The 20,608-nt window shown below is 38.2% G+C and overlaps 1 protein-coding gene across 2 annotated transcripts in view; it reads right to left on the bottom strand.

The window, feature by feature from the left end:
• Positions 1 to 20,608, bottom strand: part of LOC107743872 (FAS-associated factor 1-like) — a 102,192-nt gene that overhangs the window by 31,853 nt on the left and 49,731 nt on the right. For both annotated transcript variants that reach the window (XM_016557324.1, XM_016557325.1), the window contains exons 9-15: positions 18,702 to 18,797; positions 16,695 to 16,818; positions 16,537 to 16,600; positions 16,229 to 16,310; positions 9,726 to 9,880; positions 4,668 to 4,804; positions 871 to 959 (exon numbers count right to left, since the gene is read on the bottom strand). In XM_016557324.1, coding sequence (XP_016412810.1) covers positions 871 to 959; positions 4,668 to 4,804; positions 9,726 to 9,880; positions 16,229 to 16,310; positions 16,537 to 16,600; positions 16,695 to 16,818; positions 18,702 to 18,797 — 747 coding nt within the window. The remainder of the gene's footprint in view (positions 1 to 870; positions 960 to 4,667; positions 4,805 to 9,725; positions 9,881 to 16,228; positions 16,311 to 16,536; positions 16,601 to 16,694; positions 16,819 to 18,701; positions 18,798 to 20,608) is intronic.

The following is a 20,608-nucleotide window of genomic DNA, read 5'->3' as shown; positions in this document are numbered from 1 at the left end:
TTTGCTATAAGTTTGATTGCATCATATAATAATTGCTGTTAATAGTGTTCATCGTCTGTTTGATTACATCTTTAATTGATTTTTATGTACATTTCTGCCATATGTACATTAACTGACAGTCACCACTGATAAGCTACTAAATATTGTAGAAACTTAATTTTCTGTAAAGTTGCTTTGCAACGATTTGTATCGTAAAATGCGCTATACAAATAAACTTGAATTGAATTGAATTGAAATAATATAAATCGTTATATACATAATTATATCCAATAATTTTTGTTAAATTGTTAATAAAAACTAAAAATAATTTATTTAATTAAATTAACCCTTCGCAGGGAGCTTGATTGACAGGCGATCTGACCAATCTCTTGTTTCAGCTCTTTGTAAATGCATTTGATTGCAAACCTAGCATTGATTTAAACAATCGCATACTGCAGGCAGACATGACACACCAAACTCGTATCCTGCCAGCTTTGTGTCGACTTCACAAGCACAGTCCACCGCAAGCTAACATTACACAGCCAGTGAATTGTGCTTTTTCTTCCACACAGAAGCAGCCGGAGTGTCTATTCTTACCACTGTGTGATACGCCGACTCATATGAGGCAGACAATGAGTGGTCATCTGCCCCAACATGCCCCTTTTTGTGGCCTAAAAATATGACTTTGAAGCACCTCTTTGCTAATCAGTCTCTGGTGTAGTGAATTACAAGTAGTGTGCACTGCATAATTTTTGGAAGAACTGAGTTTATGAAGTGCCATCTTAGAATTTGCCCAAATAAAGCAACTTAGCAGGCAGAATAATTAAGTTGACTATTTTTGCTTCGGGTGTGTGGCAATGATGCCTTAAAATGCTCATTTTTTTATCTCACCTCATCTTTGATGTCTTCTTGCTGCTGTGCTGAGAAGATCTCCATGGCTCCCATGAGTCTCATCATAAGCTCATCCACTGTTGTGTTGCCTTCATCACACATACAGAAAATAAACAACAATCAGACTGTAGCAGACTTATCTAATTTTGAAGTTTTTCATACTTTTACTACGCATTTCAAAATGTTTCAGTTATGAACGCAAACTAATGCCAAAAAGAAATACAACTTGAAATACAATACAAATACAAAAAAATATAATTTGTTGTGAGATTTAATAATTAATTAAACATTTTAAGGAATCATGCAAATGAAGTTCCAAAAAGTAGCCATCTGAATTGACCCTTCGCAGGGAGCTTGATTGACAGGCGATCTGACCAATCATAACGGCAAATCTGCCATTTTGTCCTGCAAACAAACCAGACAGGAGAGTAGATTAACGTCAATGGACTTAAACTTGAAAAATGGTGTGTATTGACGTGTTTCCGTGGTTGAAACAATACCTTCTGATATTCATTCATGTTTATTTTGTGCTATAACTAGTAAAGAGGAAGAGATGATTGGTTCACATGCTGCTTGAAATGAGGCGCTACAGTGATCTGTCACGACACATTAAAAAGCCACTGAACGGTATTTGTTTGAATTTCTAAAAAAAAAAAAAGACAAAATTTGAAAGATGACACTTCCGTAGCAAAAGTAACCTGCTCTGTCTTGTCTGTCGGCGTGTTGTCAGTTTTCTCTTTGCTCAACGATGTATTTTTCACTGCGTGAGAACATGATGTGTGGCGTGAAAGCACCATGGTTTGTCGGACATAGCAACAGTAACTAAGGGATGAGAGTCTTTGCGAATGGTAAATTGAGTAATTTGGCCCATATATATATATATATATATACAGTATATATATATATATATGTATTTACATACTGGTAAAAAATGTATAGCCTGCATGCACTGTAAGTCGCTTTGGATAAAAGCGTCTGCTAAATGCATAAATTATAAAATTATATATATATATAGTAGAATTTTCTATATTTCTGCATAAATATGACCCAAAACATAATCAGATTTTCACACAAGTCCTGAAAGCAGACAAAGAGAACTCAAACAAATGAGACAAAAATATTTTTTGTCATTTATTTATTCAGGAAAATGATCCAATATTACATATCTGTGAATGGCAAAAGTATGTGAATCTCTAGTATAAACTGTTAATCTGAAGTTCAAATTAGAGTTTATCTGTTCAGAGTTGTTTTCAATTAGTGAGATGAATATCAGGTGTCATTGCCTGCCCTGTTTTATTTAGAGAACAGGGATCTATCAAAGGTTGATCATCAGGCTAGAAAAGTTTATAAAACCATCTCTAAAGAGTTTGGACTCCACAAATCCACAGTCAGACACAGGAAATTCAAGACCACTGTTACCCTCCCCAGGAGTGGTCCACCAACAAAGAAGAAAGCAAGAAGAAAACCACAGCTCTCCAAATTATATATACACTGAACAAAATTATAAACGCAACACTTTTGTTTTTGCCCCCATTTTTCATGAGCTGAACTCAAAGATCTAAGACTTTTTCTATGTACACAAAAGGCCAATTTCTCTCAAATATTGTTCACAAATCTGTCTAAATCTGTGTTAGTAAGCACTTCTCCTTTGCCGAGATAATCCATCCACCTCACAGGTGTGGCATATCAAGATGCTGATTAGACAGCATGATTATTGCACAGGTGTGCCTTAGGCTGGTCACAATAAAAGGCCACTCTAAAATGTGCAGTTTTATCACACAGCACAATGCCACAGATGTCGCAAGTTTTGAGGGAGCGTGCAATTGGCATGCTGACTGCAGGAATGTCCACCAGAGCTGTTGCCCGTGAATTGAATGTTCATTTCTCTACCATAAGCCGTCTCCAAAGGTGTTTCAGAGAATTTGGCAGTACATCCAACCGGCCTCACAACCGCAGACCACGTGTAACCACACCAGCCCAGGACCTCCACATCCAGCATCTTCACCTCCAAGATCGTCTGAGACCAGCCACCCAGACAGCTGCTGCAACAATCGGTTTGCATAACCTAAAGAATTTCTGCACAAACTGTCAGAAACCGTCTCGGTGAAGCTCATCTGCATGCTCGTCGCCCTCATCGGGGTCTCGACCGGAGTTCATCATCGTAACCGAGTGGGCAAATGCTCACATTCGATGGCGTCTGGCACTTTGGAGAGGTGTTCTCTTCACAGATGAATCCCGGTTTTCACTGTACAGGGCAGATGGCAGACAGCGTGTATGGCGTCGTGTGGGTGAGCGGTTTGCTGATATCAACGTTGTGGATCGAGTGGCCCATGGTGGCGGTGGGGTTATGGTATGGGCAGGCGTATGTTATGGACAACGAACACAGGTGCATTTTATTGATGGCATTTTGAATGCACAGAGATACCGTGACGAGATCCTGAGGCCCATTGTTGTGCCATTCATCCACGACCATCACCTCATGTTGCAGCATGATAATGCACGGCCCCATGTTGCAAGGATCTGTACACAATTCCTGGAAGCTGAAAACATCCCAGTTCTTGCATAGCCAGCATACTCACCGGACATGTCACCCATTGAGCATGTTTGGGATGCTCTGGATCGGCGTATACGACAGCGTGTTCCAGTTCCTGCCAATATCCAGCAACTTCGCACAGCCATTGAAGAGGAGTGGACCAACATTCCACAGGCCACAATCAACAACCTGATCAACTCTATGCGAAGGAGATGTGTTGCACTGCGTGAGGCAAATGGTGGTCACACCAGATACTGACCGGTTTTCGGACTGTTTTGCTGCATCTGGGTCAGGAAGGCTTGCCATCATTGACGGAACAATGAGTTCTGAATCATACCAGCAAATTCTAAAGGAAAATGTCAGGACATCTGTCCGAGAACTGAATCTCAAGAGAAAGTGGGTCATGCAGCAAGACAATGACCCCAAGCACACAAGTCATTCTACCAAAGAACGGTTGAAGAACAAAGTACATTTTTTCGAATGGCCAGGTCAAAGTTTGGACCTTAATCCAATTGAAATGTTGTGGAAGGACCTGAAGCAAGCAGTTCATAGGAGGAGACCCACCAACATTACAGAGCTGAAGCGGTTCTGTACTGAGGAATGGGCTAAAATTCCTACAAGTCATTGTGCAGGACTCATCAAGAAACGTTACCTGCAGTTATTGCTGCAAAAGGGCGTCACACCAGATACTGAAAACAAAGATTCACATACTTTTGTCACTCACAGATGTGTAACACTGGATCATTTCTCTCAATAAATAAATGACAAAGTATATATTTTTGTCTCATTTGTTTGATTGGGTTTTCTTTGTCTACTTTCAGGACTTGTGTGAAAATCTGATGATGTTTTGGGTCATATTTATGCAGAAACCAGAAGGCTAAAAATGTTTTTTTTATTGGTCTTAATAAGTATTCTAATTTGTTGAGATAGTGAGTTGGTGGGTTTTTGTTAAATGTGAGCCAAAATCATCACAATTAAAAGAACCAACGACTTAAACTACTTCAGTCTGTGTGCATTGAATTTATTTAATACACAAGTTTCACAATTTGAGTTGAATTACTGAAATAAATGAACTTTTCCACGACATTCTAATTTATTGAGATGCACCTGTATATATATATATTTGTAATACTAAGTACATTCAGTTAATTAGAAATGTTGTGCAATTTTGATCTGGTAGGCATTACATAAGGTCTGCCAATGGCTTGATTGATGAAGTGTTGCCTATAATTTTATTTGTAGTTCATTTAGATGTATATTTTACCTTGAATAACATTTAAAACTTCATTCGATGTCCGTTTGCCCATGACAATTAAAAGTAATGGGAACTGGTCAGTCTTGTACGTCCGAATGGTCTGTGCAACAACACTGCCAAAGTGCCTTGTACACATCGTGAGTAGTCTGGAAAGAGAGTGAGAGAAAAGAGAGAAAGAGAGAGAGTCAGTAATTTAAGTGGACAGTGGAGAGACAGCCAGTGAAACTCCCCTGAACAATCACTGAGCTTAATAAGAGTACACAGCTCATCATATTAACAGACTTTAAAACCAATTCTGCTCTCTGCTCAAAAGAGAGGGTCCTTCTCCAAACACTCCCCCGGTCTGAATTAGTATTCAGCTCCCGCCGCACCGAATTTGATAGGGCAGAGAGGATTTCTTATTCCATTACAAAGACAGAACTTTAAATTAACGTTTCGCTGAAGGAAAAGGGTAGCAGGCAGACTCAGAGAGCTCGCAGTAAATGTCATAATATTAATGAATTGCTATAGAGCGAATGCAAATATAGATTAGCTTCTCTCTTCTTTTAATAACATCGGCTTTAATAACTGGAAAGTAAAATAGAGAAGAGATGGAACACACTAGAGTGAGGGGCCATGACCAGCGTGGGAGGGAAGAAAAGAAAAAATTGGGAGATTTTTTCAAACCAAATTTCACCGTTATCAGAGAACTATATATATATATAAAAAAAAAAAAAGTTGCATCAGAGGAGATGAGTGAGCACTTTTTGGACTCTAGGTATATTCACCGGCATACTACCTTTAATTTATGAAATAGTATTTAGTATGTATACTCTGTGGAGAAGTTATTCAGAATGCACTACATGGAATAATGTATTTCCAATTAAATGCAATCCACCATTTCCAATGTGATGAATAAAGCAGTAGCAATGTCATCCGTAATCTCATCCTTGACTCATATTACTTGCAATTACTAGAGTTAGTTAAGTTAAAGTTGAAACACAACATGGTTATTTTGCAGTTTTATGCAAATAATATTGTTACAATGTAGCATACTGCAATTTAAAACTCCCTATATTTCATATACCATTAAAAATAGTATGTAGCAAGCATTATGCTGCCATTCTATTCTGAAAATGACCAAGAGTGAAAAAAGTTAAATATACACTAATAATAAATATACACTTCTGTGGGGTTATTGGGGTTAGTTAGAAAGAAATGAATACTTTGATTCAGCAAGGATACATTCAATTAATCAAACGTGACAGTTAAGACATTTATAATTTTATATTCAAAGTTTATATTTCAAATAAATTTTCTATTCATCAAAGAATTCTAAAAATGTATCACCCTTTCCACAAAAATATTAAGCAGCACAACTGTTTTCAACATTGATAATAATAAAAAACGTTACTTAAGCACCATAGCAGTGTATTGATTGAATGATTTCTGAAGGATCATGTGACACTGAAGACTGGAGTAATGACTGCTGAAAATTCTACCTCTGGAACCCTATTGCTGTGCTCCATTTAATAAACTTAGCGAACTAAATATAGAGTGCTACACGGTTAACAGGACAGCGGGCAATCTATCTTCTGTATAACTTGTAGTGCAGTATTACAGATGACTAGATTCCACAAAGCTGTTTCATTGGCAAAAAAAATTAAACATCATACAAATAACACGTGTTTACAGAGGTCCCATCAGGCATTGCAGCTGGCAGTTCATCGTCACATCAGTGATGCATAAAGAAATCTTGAAGAATGTTAAGAGTTTTTAAAGGATCTCAGGGGAGTTCTTTTTGATTTTCTAGTTAGTAACACCAGGTGTTACAAGCGTCTCATCATGAACGGCTTTGTAATTGGAGTGACATGCTCTCGTCTCCTCCTCATCCCTCACTCAAGTCACACACTCTTGAGTGTGTGAACCATAATATTTCCCCATTGCCTGGACCGACAGAGGTGTGGCACAGTATCAGACCATCTGCTGGGGCCACAGGGCATGCACTGCTCTATGACTGTTTCCCTGAGAAAACAGTTTCTCAATCACAATGATCATGATACTCAAACTATGCACTGATTTTCAATGACACAACTGCACATCAACAACAAACAACAGAATTCAAAGACTTTTCCTGGAGTTTTTAAATACTTAATTTACATCATATGAAAAAATTTTCTTCACTTTAAGCCTCTCCGATTAATTTTTTTACTTTTCATCATCCACAAAGCAAAACTTTGTTAGTCTGATTGATTAGAAAGGCAACAGCCTACCAGTCCTCAACAAGTCACATGATTTGAAGTATCATTTATGCCTGTGGCAAAACAGGAAAAGTTACACCCCAAACTTTTATACTTTGGATGAGGGATTTTGAAAACACTAAGCACATAGCTAGAAACATAGCCTTGTGGACATCTCCAGCGCTATTGGCGACCAAGTTTGAGTGTTTATGTCCTGATCCCACTCTCCTATTGTTTCCTCTCTCTTCTCAATTGTTCTTTTAAAATTAGGCCCAAAAAAAAAATAGATCAATAGTAACAATAACGCCTTATACTAGTTAATGGTGTGAATCTTTGACTTGAGAACTGATTTGATTCACAGGTTTTCGATTTAAAAAAAGTAAATTTTGTTCAATCATAACGATTCAGTTTGATTCAATACAAAATTAGATTTGATTAAACAACAATTCAACTTAGTATTTATTAGGGATGCACCGATACCAATGCTTCATGAGTGTTTCTGCATTATATGAGTGGCTTTGGAAAATAAATCGCTGCACGTTTCAGATTAAAAATATCATAGTTAGGGAGATTTATAGCGAGTGGTTCCCTGCATTTTCACAGCAAATCACGTGATTACAGTACTAAGCCGCTGCAATGGAGCAGCTCTAATGCAATTAAATTAAAGATGATGTAGGTTACCATAGAGAGAGAAAAAAATTGACTGTATCTATTTGATAAATGAAGTTAACCAACTAACATTATACATACTCTTTTGGTTTCTGTACCCAATATTTAAAAAAATTTACAAATGCAATGAAAATATTGGTGTCGGTACTCGGTATCGGCAAGTACCAAAAATAAAAGTATCGTATCGGGCGAGTACTGGAAAAAGTGGTATCGGTGCATCCCTAGTATTTTTAAATACTACACCCAATGCATCTCTGGCTGCGTTTACACTTGGCATTAACATGCGATCACCGTGTACTGATCAAGCAGATCGGATCATCAGTCAATCAGGACACGGCGTGTTTACACTTGGCAACATCAGCTGACTTCTCGATCTGGATAACCGATCGGATCTGTATTTCCCGCGCAATATTTAAATAAGTCTGCGGTGCAAAGTCGACCTGAAGTGGTGGTTTTCTTTTGAAAACTATTTTCAGTCACGGGACATTTTACAAATATAAATAAATGTAGGAGTCTCACTAGCGTTCCGTTTTTCCGACAGATCGGGAGAGAGGGGGCGGAGTTTTGCGTGATGTCGACCTGCGAATGCAGACACGATGGCTGGACTGCGTTTACATTATACTGACATCCGAACACAATGCGTCCTCGACTACCTCTGGACCAGGACACGCTGATCGGATAACATTCCGATCAGAAACGCGTTTACACTTGTCTTTTCAATGTTATTGTGGACAACATCCGGATACAGGTCGCATGTTAATGTGTAAGCGCAAGTGTAAACGCAGCCTTACGGGGCAGAAAAAGGAAAATGATAAAAAAAACTTAAAAAAAACTTTCTTCAGACTTTTTGCTGCAGCAAAAGAAACTGCTGCTGCTACTGAAAAAAAACAACAACAACTAATTATTAAATTGCAATTACTTTGATTTACAGCATTGTCAATAAATCAGCCATATGAATCATCAGGATTTGATGGATTGCAAAAAAAACTTTGTATCTGCTAGAATGCGCTGTCAAATTGTGACCTGCAGCTTTTTCTTACTTGTACCAGTAACAAAGAGCACCTGTAGCACCTGTGGGTGCTAATTACATTCACTCTAATTACATTTGGGCTCTGGATTAATACACAATTATGCTAAGAGTCTATGTGATCGGTGTCAGCGATTAGCGATTCACAGGCTTCATTCACAGATTTAGCTTTGAAAAACACTGCCAGTCACCATCCACAATCACCTATCAGTCAGGCCTGGCTCGGGAGCGTGAGAATGAGGTGTGTATGTGTGTATGAGTATGTCAGCGTATAAGGATGTGGGATTGTGTGTGTGTGTCTCTCTCTCTCTGTTCGCATTATGAATAGCCCCAGATGTTGCCCGCCTTTAATCTGTGGTAGAAAGACTCAGCTGGGGCAAAAAGCAGAAAGGGAGGGAGAGGGGTATAGAGGCAAGGCTGGACTGAAGGAGCCCCTGCAGAAGCAGGTCACTAGCTGGTCTTTCTCTCCCCGTCCACTCCGGAGGGAGGCCTTTAGGGTGAAGCCTACTGGAAGGAAAAGTAGAGGCCTGCTCAGAAGCAAAGCCTGCAGGGACCAATCAAGAATCCATCTGCTGCCTGACCAGCTTCTCCCTTTTTCTCTCTCTGTTCGTTTCCTTTTCTGGCCTTCCATCTTCATTTTGCTCGCTCAGTTTCCACCTGAAACAATCTGGGATATAGCTTTGTAAAGTTTACTCCGTGTCTTGGAAACAAAGCACATTTTAAACAGGAGAATAGATTATTTTTGCAATCTTAATACTATTTTGGGTGTATGTTTCTTTTGCTTCCAAGGGACAAAAGTTGCATTTGACCAAAGACAGTGTAAAACCACCATAAATGCCATCCTGAAATGAAGACATTCTGAGGAGTGTGCTCTATGATGGCTGTGTGTCTAACTGACCCTTTAACGGGGCAGATTAGTGCAGACTGCCCTACCGGGGCCTCAGTGAGCAAACACAACATCTTTTGTTAAAGCCCTCTATGAGGAGAGAGTCAGAAGAGGAGAGAGGGGGAAGGAAGGAATGCCTCTCATTAAGAGATCATCCATTTTGAGTGTGAAAATGCTTCTGATCGCTACTGTTCTGGATGGTTTGACTGCCATTGAGTGCATGCGATGAGAGAGATGAAAGGAAGGAATATGTTAAATAGTGTTACCTGGCTTTATTAGCTTCTTTAGTAACGTCCCAGGCCCATGTGATGAAGTTCTGGCTGAGATATGACACTATGGAGTCTGCGCACATCATCTGAGAGCAGAACACGTTACTGAGGACACTCTCGTCATTGTGGAGGTAGATGGCCAGCAGTTTTCTCTGAGTGACAAAAGCACAACATATACAAACAGTTAGGTATAGGTCTCATATGAATTAAGATTCTTGATCTGATTAAGATTCATCTTTATGCTTGTGGTTCCTTGACAATTCATTTAATAATGATGTTTTAGTACTTTTGAAAAAGAAAAATTTGGAAATCAGAAAAACAACTGTTGCCCTCAAGAGTCTGTAGCCAAATGATGAAATAATTTTTTGGAAATTTAATTTGATTTATCTGTTCTGAAATGGTTTCAAATAGGCGCTAATGGTCACACAAGGTATTCCCTCCCCAACATCTAATTTGCAGAAAATAGACATGAAAATGGAAAAATATAAAAATATTATTTAAAAAAATAAATAAAATAAATACAATAAATATAAATGAAATATAACATTATAATATATTATTTAAATGTTTTAAACTTATATAAATATATTTGTGTTATATATGTGTAACTGGTGTAAGTGGTATTTAATTTACATACATCTTGCAGAATTTGCAAAATGTTATTAATTTTAACAAAATAATATGGAGGGATGTAAACTTTGACCACAACTATATAAAAATTATGTATGTATAAATATATAAAATAACATAAGCTGGATACAACAAAATGTATGAACTGAATCATTCAATATGAGATTCAATATTGGTGCAATGCAATAGCAGACTAACATTGCAGGAAGCATGGTATTCAATTCGCATACAATGTTATGCATGCTTGAGAACTGTTAAAGAAAATAATTTCCAACCCTTCAAATAGCTGCACTGAATTTAAAGAGAGACATTCACCCATTTATCAACTATTGCCCACACAGAGGTCATTCCATCCCCACATCCAATTTGCAGAAAAAAAGCATGAAAACTGAAGCCTCAATGGCCATTTCCACTACCTATGAAGCCAGAACCCATCTAATCCCGGCTCACTGATCCACCCTTATTTCATGATTCACCATCAGGCTTTCTGAGAGCTTTAAGGCCACTAATGCTTCACCAGGGTCCACAAGAAGAAAAAGACAGCGAGTGCCCTCCCTGCAAACCCTGAGCAAAACAAACATCCAAACCAAATCAAACTGATGCAGGCTAAATCAAACTTTCCCTGAAAAACAAAAACCGAACAAATCACTTTATTTGTTTTGCATCAAATGCCAGTGCCCTCCTTCCATCGTCGCAGGTTAGCACAGGAAGGCACTGCTGATGTCTACGCACGTCTAAATCCACAGATATTTACGTCGTCAGATGGACGGCGGTCACTCGCATAACCCAACAACTAATTAAAAAAAAAAAAAAAAAAAAAGAAGAATGACACCAACACAAACATGAAAGGTTTCACCAGACAAGGCAGGGGAATAAAACCCACCGAATTGCAGAACAACTCTGAACGTTTCCTACGGATCTGACCCCCGACGGTTCGTCAAATGCAGCAGGAGGGATTTTTCAACAGTCCAACGGTGGAAAAACAGAAAGCAAAGCGGGGAGAGAAACGAAGGAGGAGAGAAAGTTGGACTCTACGAAGGTGTGTATGGAAGGAGGACTGAAGGAGCGCTGCTGTGTTTGCACAGTGATTAAAGCTCTCGAATGAGCCGCATGGCCCCTGGTGGGAGAGAGCTCAGGCCTCTTTCACTAGCCCAATTCAAGGCCCTGAAAAGATTAAACACTCACGCTGGGTAGACAAGCAAATGGGACCTGGAGAGAGGGCAAAATTTTACCCGTCAAAAACTGAAAGGGTGGTGGATGAAAACGAGACATGAACTTTTCTACTCCTCTCTTGTAGTCTGTCCTAAAACTGACATGGCTGTTTCAGTACTGACTGATCGTATTCACTCAAAACATTTTGACCTTTTGAGGCCTCTAAGATTTCATTGGAGAGGTGGGGAAAAGCTACTCTCGCTAATAACAGTCTTTGGTCAGCTCCCTCGTTTCACGCCCCTCCATTACCCACAGTCACTCCTATCTACTTTCATCCCATTGTTTTCTCCTCCTTTCTTTCCCTCGTTTTTGTGGGGCTTTTCTTAGCCTGCAGAAATCAGCGCTCAGTCCAAATTACTGGGTCTGTTCTGGGGAAGAAACTGACCCAAAAGCTCTTTCCATCACCTCGAGTCATCCCCCCACCTGCTCGGGACGCGAATCCTGAAATGGTGGGGAGGAAAGTGTAGAGATGCGAGAAGAACAGGGGAGGAGAGGACAGAGTGAAGGAGGTGGGTAGAAGGAGAAAGAAAGCTGATCTGTCCTGTGAGTGGGACAGTACTAGCTTTCACACAGTTGTCTGAAAATGAGGAATTCCCAGGCTAACATTGGACATGTGAGTCAGTGTTGCAGCAACAGGACCAAAAAACATGTTTATCTACTAAGTGAAGGCCTATTCACACCAAGTATGACTGTTTGGCATGAAAAACACAGGTGACGTGATTTTAAAATGAAACAATGTATCTTTTTGTACTCCTTTACACTAACTAGTTATTATTTTTTCAGATATAAGTCATTAAAAAAAAAAAAAAAAATCAGATATAGAAATTTGGAGGACGGAAATTTAATATGCAAAATGTTTCAAATTTTTTTTTTTTACTTTGTGTCATTTAGTTGCATCAAACTTGATGTGAACAGGCCTTGAGATTGAATTTACCTAATCAAGGGCTCAAGACATGCTAACCACCTTGCACAAAGCATTTGCATTTAGTAAAATTGTCTTCCAAATGCACAAATAATGGATCGAAATGTAGTGTTACAATGTGCACTAACACGGCAAAGTTTCCAGCATTAATGTGACTATAAAAACTGAATTGAAATGCTATGCAGAACAAATCACAGCTAATCAAAACATATTCAATGTTTAAAGTCAGCATGAAATAAAAATGTAAAAAATTATTCTATTTCCTAAACAAATCTTTTTGTGAATGATTCATCCAAACATTTCATTTTTTGGAGCTTGTAATTTCCAATCAACAACCAAAGGACAGGACCAAGTCACCTGCTCTACAATTTTTATTTTCCAATAATCTACTTCACTTGGATGTACATCACAATACAAGTCTGTTGCTACTTCCATTACATTGTGACTTTAATAATGCGCTATCAATAGGGATTCTGGACCAATGAGATTTCACTGTGGGTGGAGCTACTAGTGCAATACTACAGAAGCAGAAATATACAGCGAGGGGCAAAATGTCCTGCTAATGATATTAACATCACGTTATATTTTATGATGTAAGAAAAAGCTAGTTTTTGTCTAATGCTATTTACAGGACTCCTGGAGTCTGGTCACACTTCTACTGACTGAAAAAAAAAATCTTGATTTTTGAAATTATTTCAAGACATTCTGTTGGTGGCTCCACCTGCCCCACCGTGAGAGTAATGCTAGTTACACAGACGATCATACTTCTCTTGTTAAAGATATTGTGAAAGGATGTTTTTAATTACTGGCGATGTGTATGTGCTGGAGGAGGGAGAGACGTTGAAAGTGAACATTCTCTTTTGCCTGTAGGAAAGCAAACAATGGGAAATGAGGAGTTCATATTACTGCTCTCTCGACCTGTAGTGGAGTGCTTTAACAGATGGCACTTACAATACTATGAGAGATTCTCCCACAAAATGGAACAATAATCTAGTAATAATAATATTTTGTTGCATAATTAGAGTTTAGCATTAAGAGCTGCCTGTATGTAATACAAATCTTAAAGCGTCTGTCAACCAAATTCTGTCATTATTTCTGTCATACGACACTCCAAAACCCACATTACTGTCTTTCTTCCAGAGGACAAAAAAAGTTTTGAAAAGGATGCAAAAGCTTCTCTAATGAATGTGCCAAAAAGAAGAAAGAAGAAAAGAAATTCACCTTTTGTGTTCCATGGAATAAAAAGCCATATAGGTTTAGAACAACATGAAGGTGATTAAATACTAACAATTTAAATTTTTGTGTGAACTGTTCCTTTAAACAAGACAAGAATGTCAATGTTGCGTTAGAAGGTAAATTATTGGCACTACTGACAAATCAATAAATTATTTGGATCAATATTTAAAGACAAGAGTCAATTTTCATCAGTTCTCCTGTTAGAACAGCAGTGTCAATAACATGAAGTCCTTCAGGTGTCAGAAATCTCATCTCTCTGTATCTTTTCTCACAAGCCGAAAAATCGCTTCGTCACAGAGGCTCCACTATAAAGCTCATGCATGAAAAACCCATGAAGGGTGCGAAGGAGCTATGAATTTTGATGGCCGTCTTTGTGCGGGTGGCAGAGGAGAGTTAGCATGATTAGCTGGATGTTAAGGGGATTTGTGATGATGGGTGGCCTGACTCAAGAGTCTTCTGCTGATCCTCCGGCTGAACTCCAGGGCCTCCAGCATTTTCATTAAGGATGGATTGGGAGCATCTCCCACTCCAGAAACACTTCATCACGTAGTGTTTTACTTAGTGATTAGCCTCTCAGGCCTACGAGAGAGGGGCACAAGTGCCCTCAGAAAAATCCATCCCACACATGCACACGTGCACATGAAACGTTCACAGCCGTGGCTAATCCGGGTGACTGAAAGGTGGTGAACACAGTAGCTCAAGCAATGGTCTGAGTAGTTTGAAATGGATTTCTTGAATGCTTCCCTTTTAGAATCCTATGTTATTGGTCTTTGTTTTTGCAATCCTATATGGATGATGTTAGTGTGCAAAAATTGCATCAGTGTTTCCCATTAACAGCCTAGACTCTGGCAGCCTGCCACAATCTTTTGAACTGAAAATATTTTTACACTTCTGATAATAAAATGTTTTGCACTATTGCTTTTTCAAAGCCTCTGTCAATCAAACCAAAATCATAAGAGGTGTTTTAATTAAATATAGTCTGTTGCACTGCATTTTTGAAGAAGTGTGCACTTTTGCTCACATGATCAGCTCGTGATCTGATGTTTTAGTTCGCAGTGCATGTGCTGTGATTTTAACATGCATTTGGGAATGCAATGGGCACCAGTTATGCATTATTTTCACATTTGCAAAATTTCTAACATATTTGTGGTCATATGATTAAAGCATTTCACTAGATTTGTATTGTAGAAAAGTATTATTATTACATTCTAATTGTTTGGCTTCCACTTTAAAGTCCAGCTACAAATCAGTGCAAAGACTTTTACTCTGTTCAATTTGGACACTAAAATGAGTTGGAGCTCTTAATTTTGAACTCTCAATGTGCACCAGATTGAGGCATTTAACTTCAAAATAAACAAAATTTTCATCCGGGGGTGGCTGCCCCGTGACCCAACTAGACAGACCAAGATCAACCCCCCCCCCATATTCTCTCAAAATCCTATGGGAAACACGTTACTTCATAATTAACTAATACCACAATTTAGTGCTTATCATAAAATACACTAAAAATATTTTCAAAAGTCATTTGGGACTTTGCTGTACCAGAACAACATTCCAGGTGACGTTTCTCTATTTTTAGAAATTTCTATTCATCTTTCATAATTTTTACTCAAAAGTACTTTTTAATGACGCATACCTTAAATATGTCCTGTTAAATCCTTCCTAAAGATAAACGCTCTGGCTCAAGTCCAAAAGGATAACAACTGCGAATGGCATACTAGAAAAGCGCACAAGGATAAAAGAGTAAAAATGTTTGACCCGTGAAGAAAAACACTGACTGTCTGCAAGAGAGGAACACAGAAGGTCATCTCTTCTTCTTACATTAGTTTGTTTTTACTGACACACTGAACTGTCTCCTCGGGGGAGAATGGCGGCCATATAGTGCCTGTGCTGAGGAGAGGAGGAGATCAGCTGGGCTGTAGGCAGGAAGCCATTCCAGCCCGCTCCTCATGCTCAAAAACCCCCTGAACATCTTGCTGCATCCTCCCAGTCTAATAAATCCGTAATCCACACAAGCTGTCAGTTGATACAAGCCTCCTTATGAGGACACAGCGGAAAAACCAGCACAAAGCTGTTCTAAATAAAGCTTCAGCTGTTCAAATGGGAAACGGAAATTTGATGGGGATTTATCATGATGGGGGGGCCAGTTCTGCCAATCAAACTTTTAGCATTGTTTATATACCTGTGCATATGACTCTCAGAAGAAATGTTAGAGCCTGGTAGTGCATGTGCTTATGCACGCGCAACGTAGGTTTCTGGAATCTGGCTTGGGTCATTTCCTGATCCCTATTATTTCCCTATCATTTCCAATACCACCTCCAACTGATCAAATAAAATAATAAAAAAAAAATTATAAAATAAAAAAATAAAACAAAATAAAATAAACCATTTGTAATAAAAAAAGCAAATGACTCAATATAAAAAATTTGTTTAAATAATGATAGAAATTATATATTTATTATACATTTATTGATTGGTAAATTACAGAGTTTATGCTCACATCTCTGGCTTTGCCGTAAAAGGCCTCTTGAGATGCTGCTTCCAAGGAGCCGATGTAGAACACAGGATGGCAATCGCCATATCTACAAAACATACATGCACACACTAAGCAAATATCACACACAAATAAGCAAATACCAAACATCAGAGTAGCTATTTCTCAAACATTAAAAACATCTTATTCAAAACCAGCAGTGCTGAAAAAATGTGTATAAGACACCGCATACTGAACTACAAAGAAATGCAGTTTATGTTTGGTTTTCTTTAATGAAATTGAAATACAAATGTTACTTTGTCCAGGGATCTCACCTTCTAGAAAATTCAGCAGTAAAGTGCAGTAAGGCATCACCCTCATTTTCACTGTTCTCTGGCACTGAGGGAAGATGAAGGAATATATCATTACAGATATCCAGTAAACACCATTCCTTCATGGTCAACCCCAGATGAAACGACACTGTATAACTTACTCATCGGAGACTTTCGACAACTCGAGCTTCCCATGCCAAAGATTTCAGATTCATCAACACCAAATTCAGGTGCATCCTCGAAATCATCTCCCTCACTGTCACTGACCATGTGGACATCTGTGCACTGTAACACAGACACAGAGGCAATTTCTTAAAAAACAATTCATTTGACAAAACTAGAGATACGCAATTTATTTGTGATCACACCAATGAATTATAACAGGGATCTAATCCAAAACGTAGCTTGAAAAGGGACTTAAACATTTCTAAAATAAATAAGTACATACATTAAAAACTAATCTCTCTCACTCTAAATTGCTTCGGTGTCAACTGTGGCATGAATGACTACATTTGCCAATCCCTAAATTAGGCTTATATATTTAAGATGACAATATCAAACCCCATTTTTAAGTAAAATTTAAATTAATTTAATGAAAAGAAATGTATTAATTTATAAATTATAAACTAAAAAAAAAAGAATATTAATAACAGAATTCAGCCATAAAAGGCCTCTTAAAGATTTGTTTCTATGCAAGGTTCTAAAACTACAAAAAAATATTTTCTACTGTATATCACAATGTTAAATCTAATTTCTAATCCTAATTTCACGGAAAGGTATTTGTGTTTATAATCAGGGGGGGAAAAATTATAATCCTGCCAACAACAATAGCAACAGTTATTAGTGTCAGCCAAAAATTTCTATAATAGTGACCGCCCAATTACAACTCCATAAAAAAAGTATAATATTTCATAAAATAGTTCCCATTTTAATTCTACTTTGGGGACCAAACCTAATATGAACGGTGCAGAGAATGTAATAGTTGCCAATCTGTTGAAAGGTTGCCATCAGACTTGAAACACAGGGGCAAGTCTAGCTGCAGTGTTATGCCTGGCAACTCGACAGCGATCCCTGTGCCCACTATATGTTATTTCATCAATTCAGACTGGGACTGTATTTCTATTCCAACAACGAGTTTCTCATTAAAAATAAAAAATAAATATAATTTATCCATTTTGGCTGAGCAGAGTAGTCTAATGGCGCTTTTCCACTGCATGGTACGGCACAGTACAGTTCGGTACGGTTCACTTTTGGGGGGTTTTCCACTGGGTACAGTACCTGGTACTTTTTTCAGTACCACCTCGGTTGAGGATCCAAGCGAACCGTACCGTTACCAAAACATGACGTGTAAACTCTGCTAATCACTGATTGGCTGGAGAGAATTGTCACTACCTGCATCACTGAACTTGCGACACGAGACACAATAGAACCGCTAGATTTAAATCAGCACAGCCAACGAGCTCACCTTTTTTTAACAACCAAAAAATAGCTGTTTCGTTGTCTGTTGAGGAAGTACCAGTGTTGCCAATTTAGCTACTTTGTAGCTAGATTTAGCGACTTCCCCGCCCCTTTTGAGACTTTTTTCGAAAGTTTAGGGACAAATATAGCAACTTCTTGGACAAACCTTATCTAAGTTCTCATCTTCCCCACTGATCTACACATTCATCTTTATATAGATCAGTGAATTTGCCATTATGATGTCATCTAGAGACATTTAGCTACCAGTTTTAGCTACTTTCAATTGAAAGCAGTTGGCAACACTGGGAAGTACAGACGTTCCTCTCGTTCATAGCAGAGGAGCGGATCAAGTGAGAGCTTGATGGCGACGCGGAATGAAAAAGTTTTTCAGGAGTCACGGCCCGCCCACTCTAAAGCGGCACTAAACTGCAGTGGAAACGCAAACCGAGCCGTGCCGTGCCGAGTCGTACCACGCAGTGGAAAAGCGCCATAATTAAGAATCCCACAAAACATTAGAATTGCCAAAACTGGCACCAAATGCTGACATTCAATATGTTGAAAAACTAAAAACAAAAACAGCCGAAATGAAATATATAAATGTAAAAATTATGAGAAAAACAGAACTTCTTCATGGTTCTCATCTACATAAACGAAAGCAGATTTGACACTGTTTGTGCACTGTAGTGGTATTGATGTGTGTTCTGCTTTACCTCATCTGTCTGGTCGACCGTGAGCGTAGGGGAAGATCTTCTGCACACAGTCAGGTGGTGGCAGGGATAACTGATTCCACTGGCGGCCAGAGTAATCTGTGCAATTAAAAAATAGCTTTAATAGACATTTTAGCATTGTTTTCACAACCTTTTTGTTGTATGTTTGAGCGAAACCTACGGTTTTTGTTAATGAAGACCATTGCTTGAAGTTATATAAAGTTATCATAGCTAATATTTACGAAGTTATCACTTTGGGTTAGGAACATCATGAGTGAACTATTCCTTTTCCTAGTAAAGTTTGCACAGACCACCCATATTCATTGACGCAGGGTTTCTCTGGCTCATGATAGAGGTACTGTCTGTTTGGCACTCTAAAGAGCATCACATTCAGCATACGGTGAGCTGCTGGTGAAGGCCTGAGTACCTCATTAACTCTCAGGCTAGAGTGGAAATGTCAGCAGCACTCCACACTACAGGGACTCATTACAGACCAGCCCCATACACACATACACACACACTCATAACTCCTTGGAGAGAAAGCGCAGAGGTCTATTCTCTCGACTCTTACCTGACATTACCAATTACACACTATAATCACTGTTTTTACATATTAATTTCCAATACCTAAATGACCATAGTGGTCTATACTTTATACCACCTGTAATGATAACATACTTGTATTATTCACAGAAACATATCTCAGCTCTGTCATAACCCTGTCTAAAGTAGCAAAACAGACATATCAGGAGAAACTAAAAAAGAGAGAAAGCGAAAGATGGATAGCTGACTGCAGGGGGCTCTGGTGCACTTTTACTTTCATGTGTTTTTAAAGAGATTTTTGTTTTAATTCGAACAATATTTTTACCAGTTTATCACCTACTTAATCAGTTAGGTGGGACTCTTGACACCTAATAACACAATTTACACAACAGGAAATAACAGTCTTCACGCGTTAACTACATGATGTACTTGATCAATTATTATTATTATTAAAAACACATCAAATATTTAAACATAAAAATGACCAGCTATAAAACAAAATAATATGTCTAATCTCTATCTTTACATAATAAAAAAAACTTTCGGGTGCATCTTGATCAGACTATAAATTTAAATGTTTTTTTTTTTTTTTTATATAAATAAAAATGATTAAACTTTAAATTAAATATATGTTATGGCCTAGCCATTAGGAAATATGAGTATGTTGTTGTTAATGCAGGGAAATAAAAATTCAAATGAAGCATGGTACTTAATGAAATGAATTTTTTGTCTTTTTCCTAGTGTTGCTTTCGTCAACGAAAATTATGACTAAATATCGTCGTCAACGAACCTTTATTTCATGACGAAAACGAGACGAGACGAGACAAAAATGCTGGTCATGTGACGATGACTATAATTAAATGTATAATGCAATATCGTTGACGAATAAAAACGAGACTAAATGTGGTTTACAAAATAAAAACTATGCTAAAATGTCTCTTCATTTTCGTTGACCAAAACGAGACGAAACGAAATGTTATAACGTTATTTCGTCTCGTTTAGTCGCGTTATTATTATTATTATTTTGCAGTATTTCTGTTTCCTGTGTCTCCCTTCAGGGGCTGCATCAGGTCGCACTGCGCAGACGCAAGCGACGTCACTTCCTCAAGCCCCACTCGAGGCATTATTTAGAAGACGACAACAAACATAGTTAAGTCTGACACAGAGAAAGGGACCGATGGCCGGCCAGCCGGGGTTCGTCTTTATTTAAATTTATGTGTGTGTACTTCTAACATGTTTGGTTGGTAAAATAAATGTTGTAAATTCAAATCAGAGCGTCTTCCGTGTCTGGAATGGATGTATTCTTGAGTCTATAAGGTAACAATAATATAATAAGATAACCTTGTTTAAAATGGGTTTGGCTAAAA

This window comes from Sinocyclocheilus rhinocerous, unplaced genomic scaffold (genome assembly GCF_001515625.1).
Source record: "Sinocyclocheilus rhinocerous isolate Xijiao unplaced genomic scaffold, SAMN03320098_v1.1 scaffold377, whole genome shotgun sequence".
Taxonomy (NCBI): Eukaryota; Metazoa; Chordata; class Actinopteri; order Cypriniformes; family Cyprinidae; genus Sinocyclocheilus; species Sinocyclocheilus rhinocerous.
Note: the sequence above shows the minus strand (reverse complement) of the source record. Positions and strands in the feature narration are given on the sequence as shown.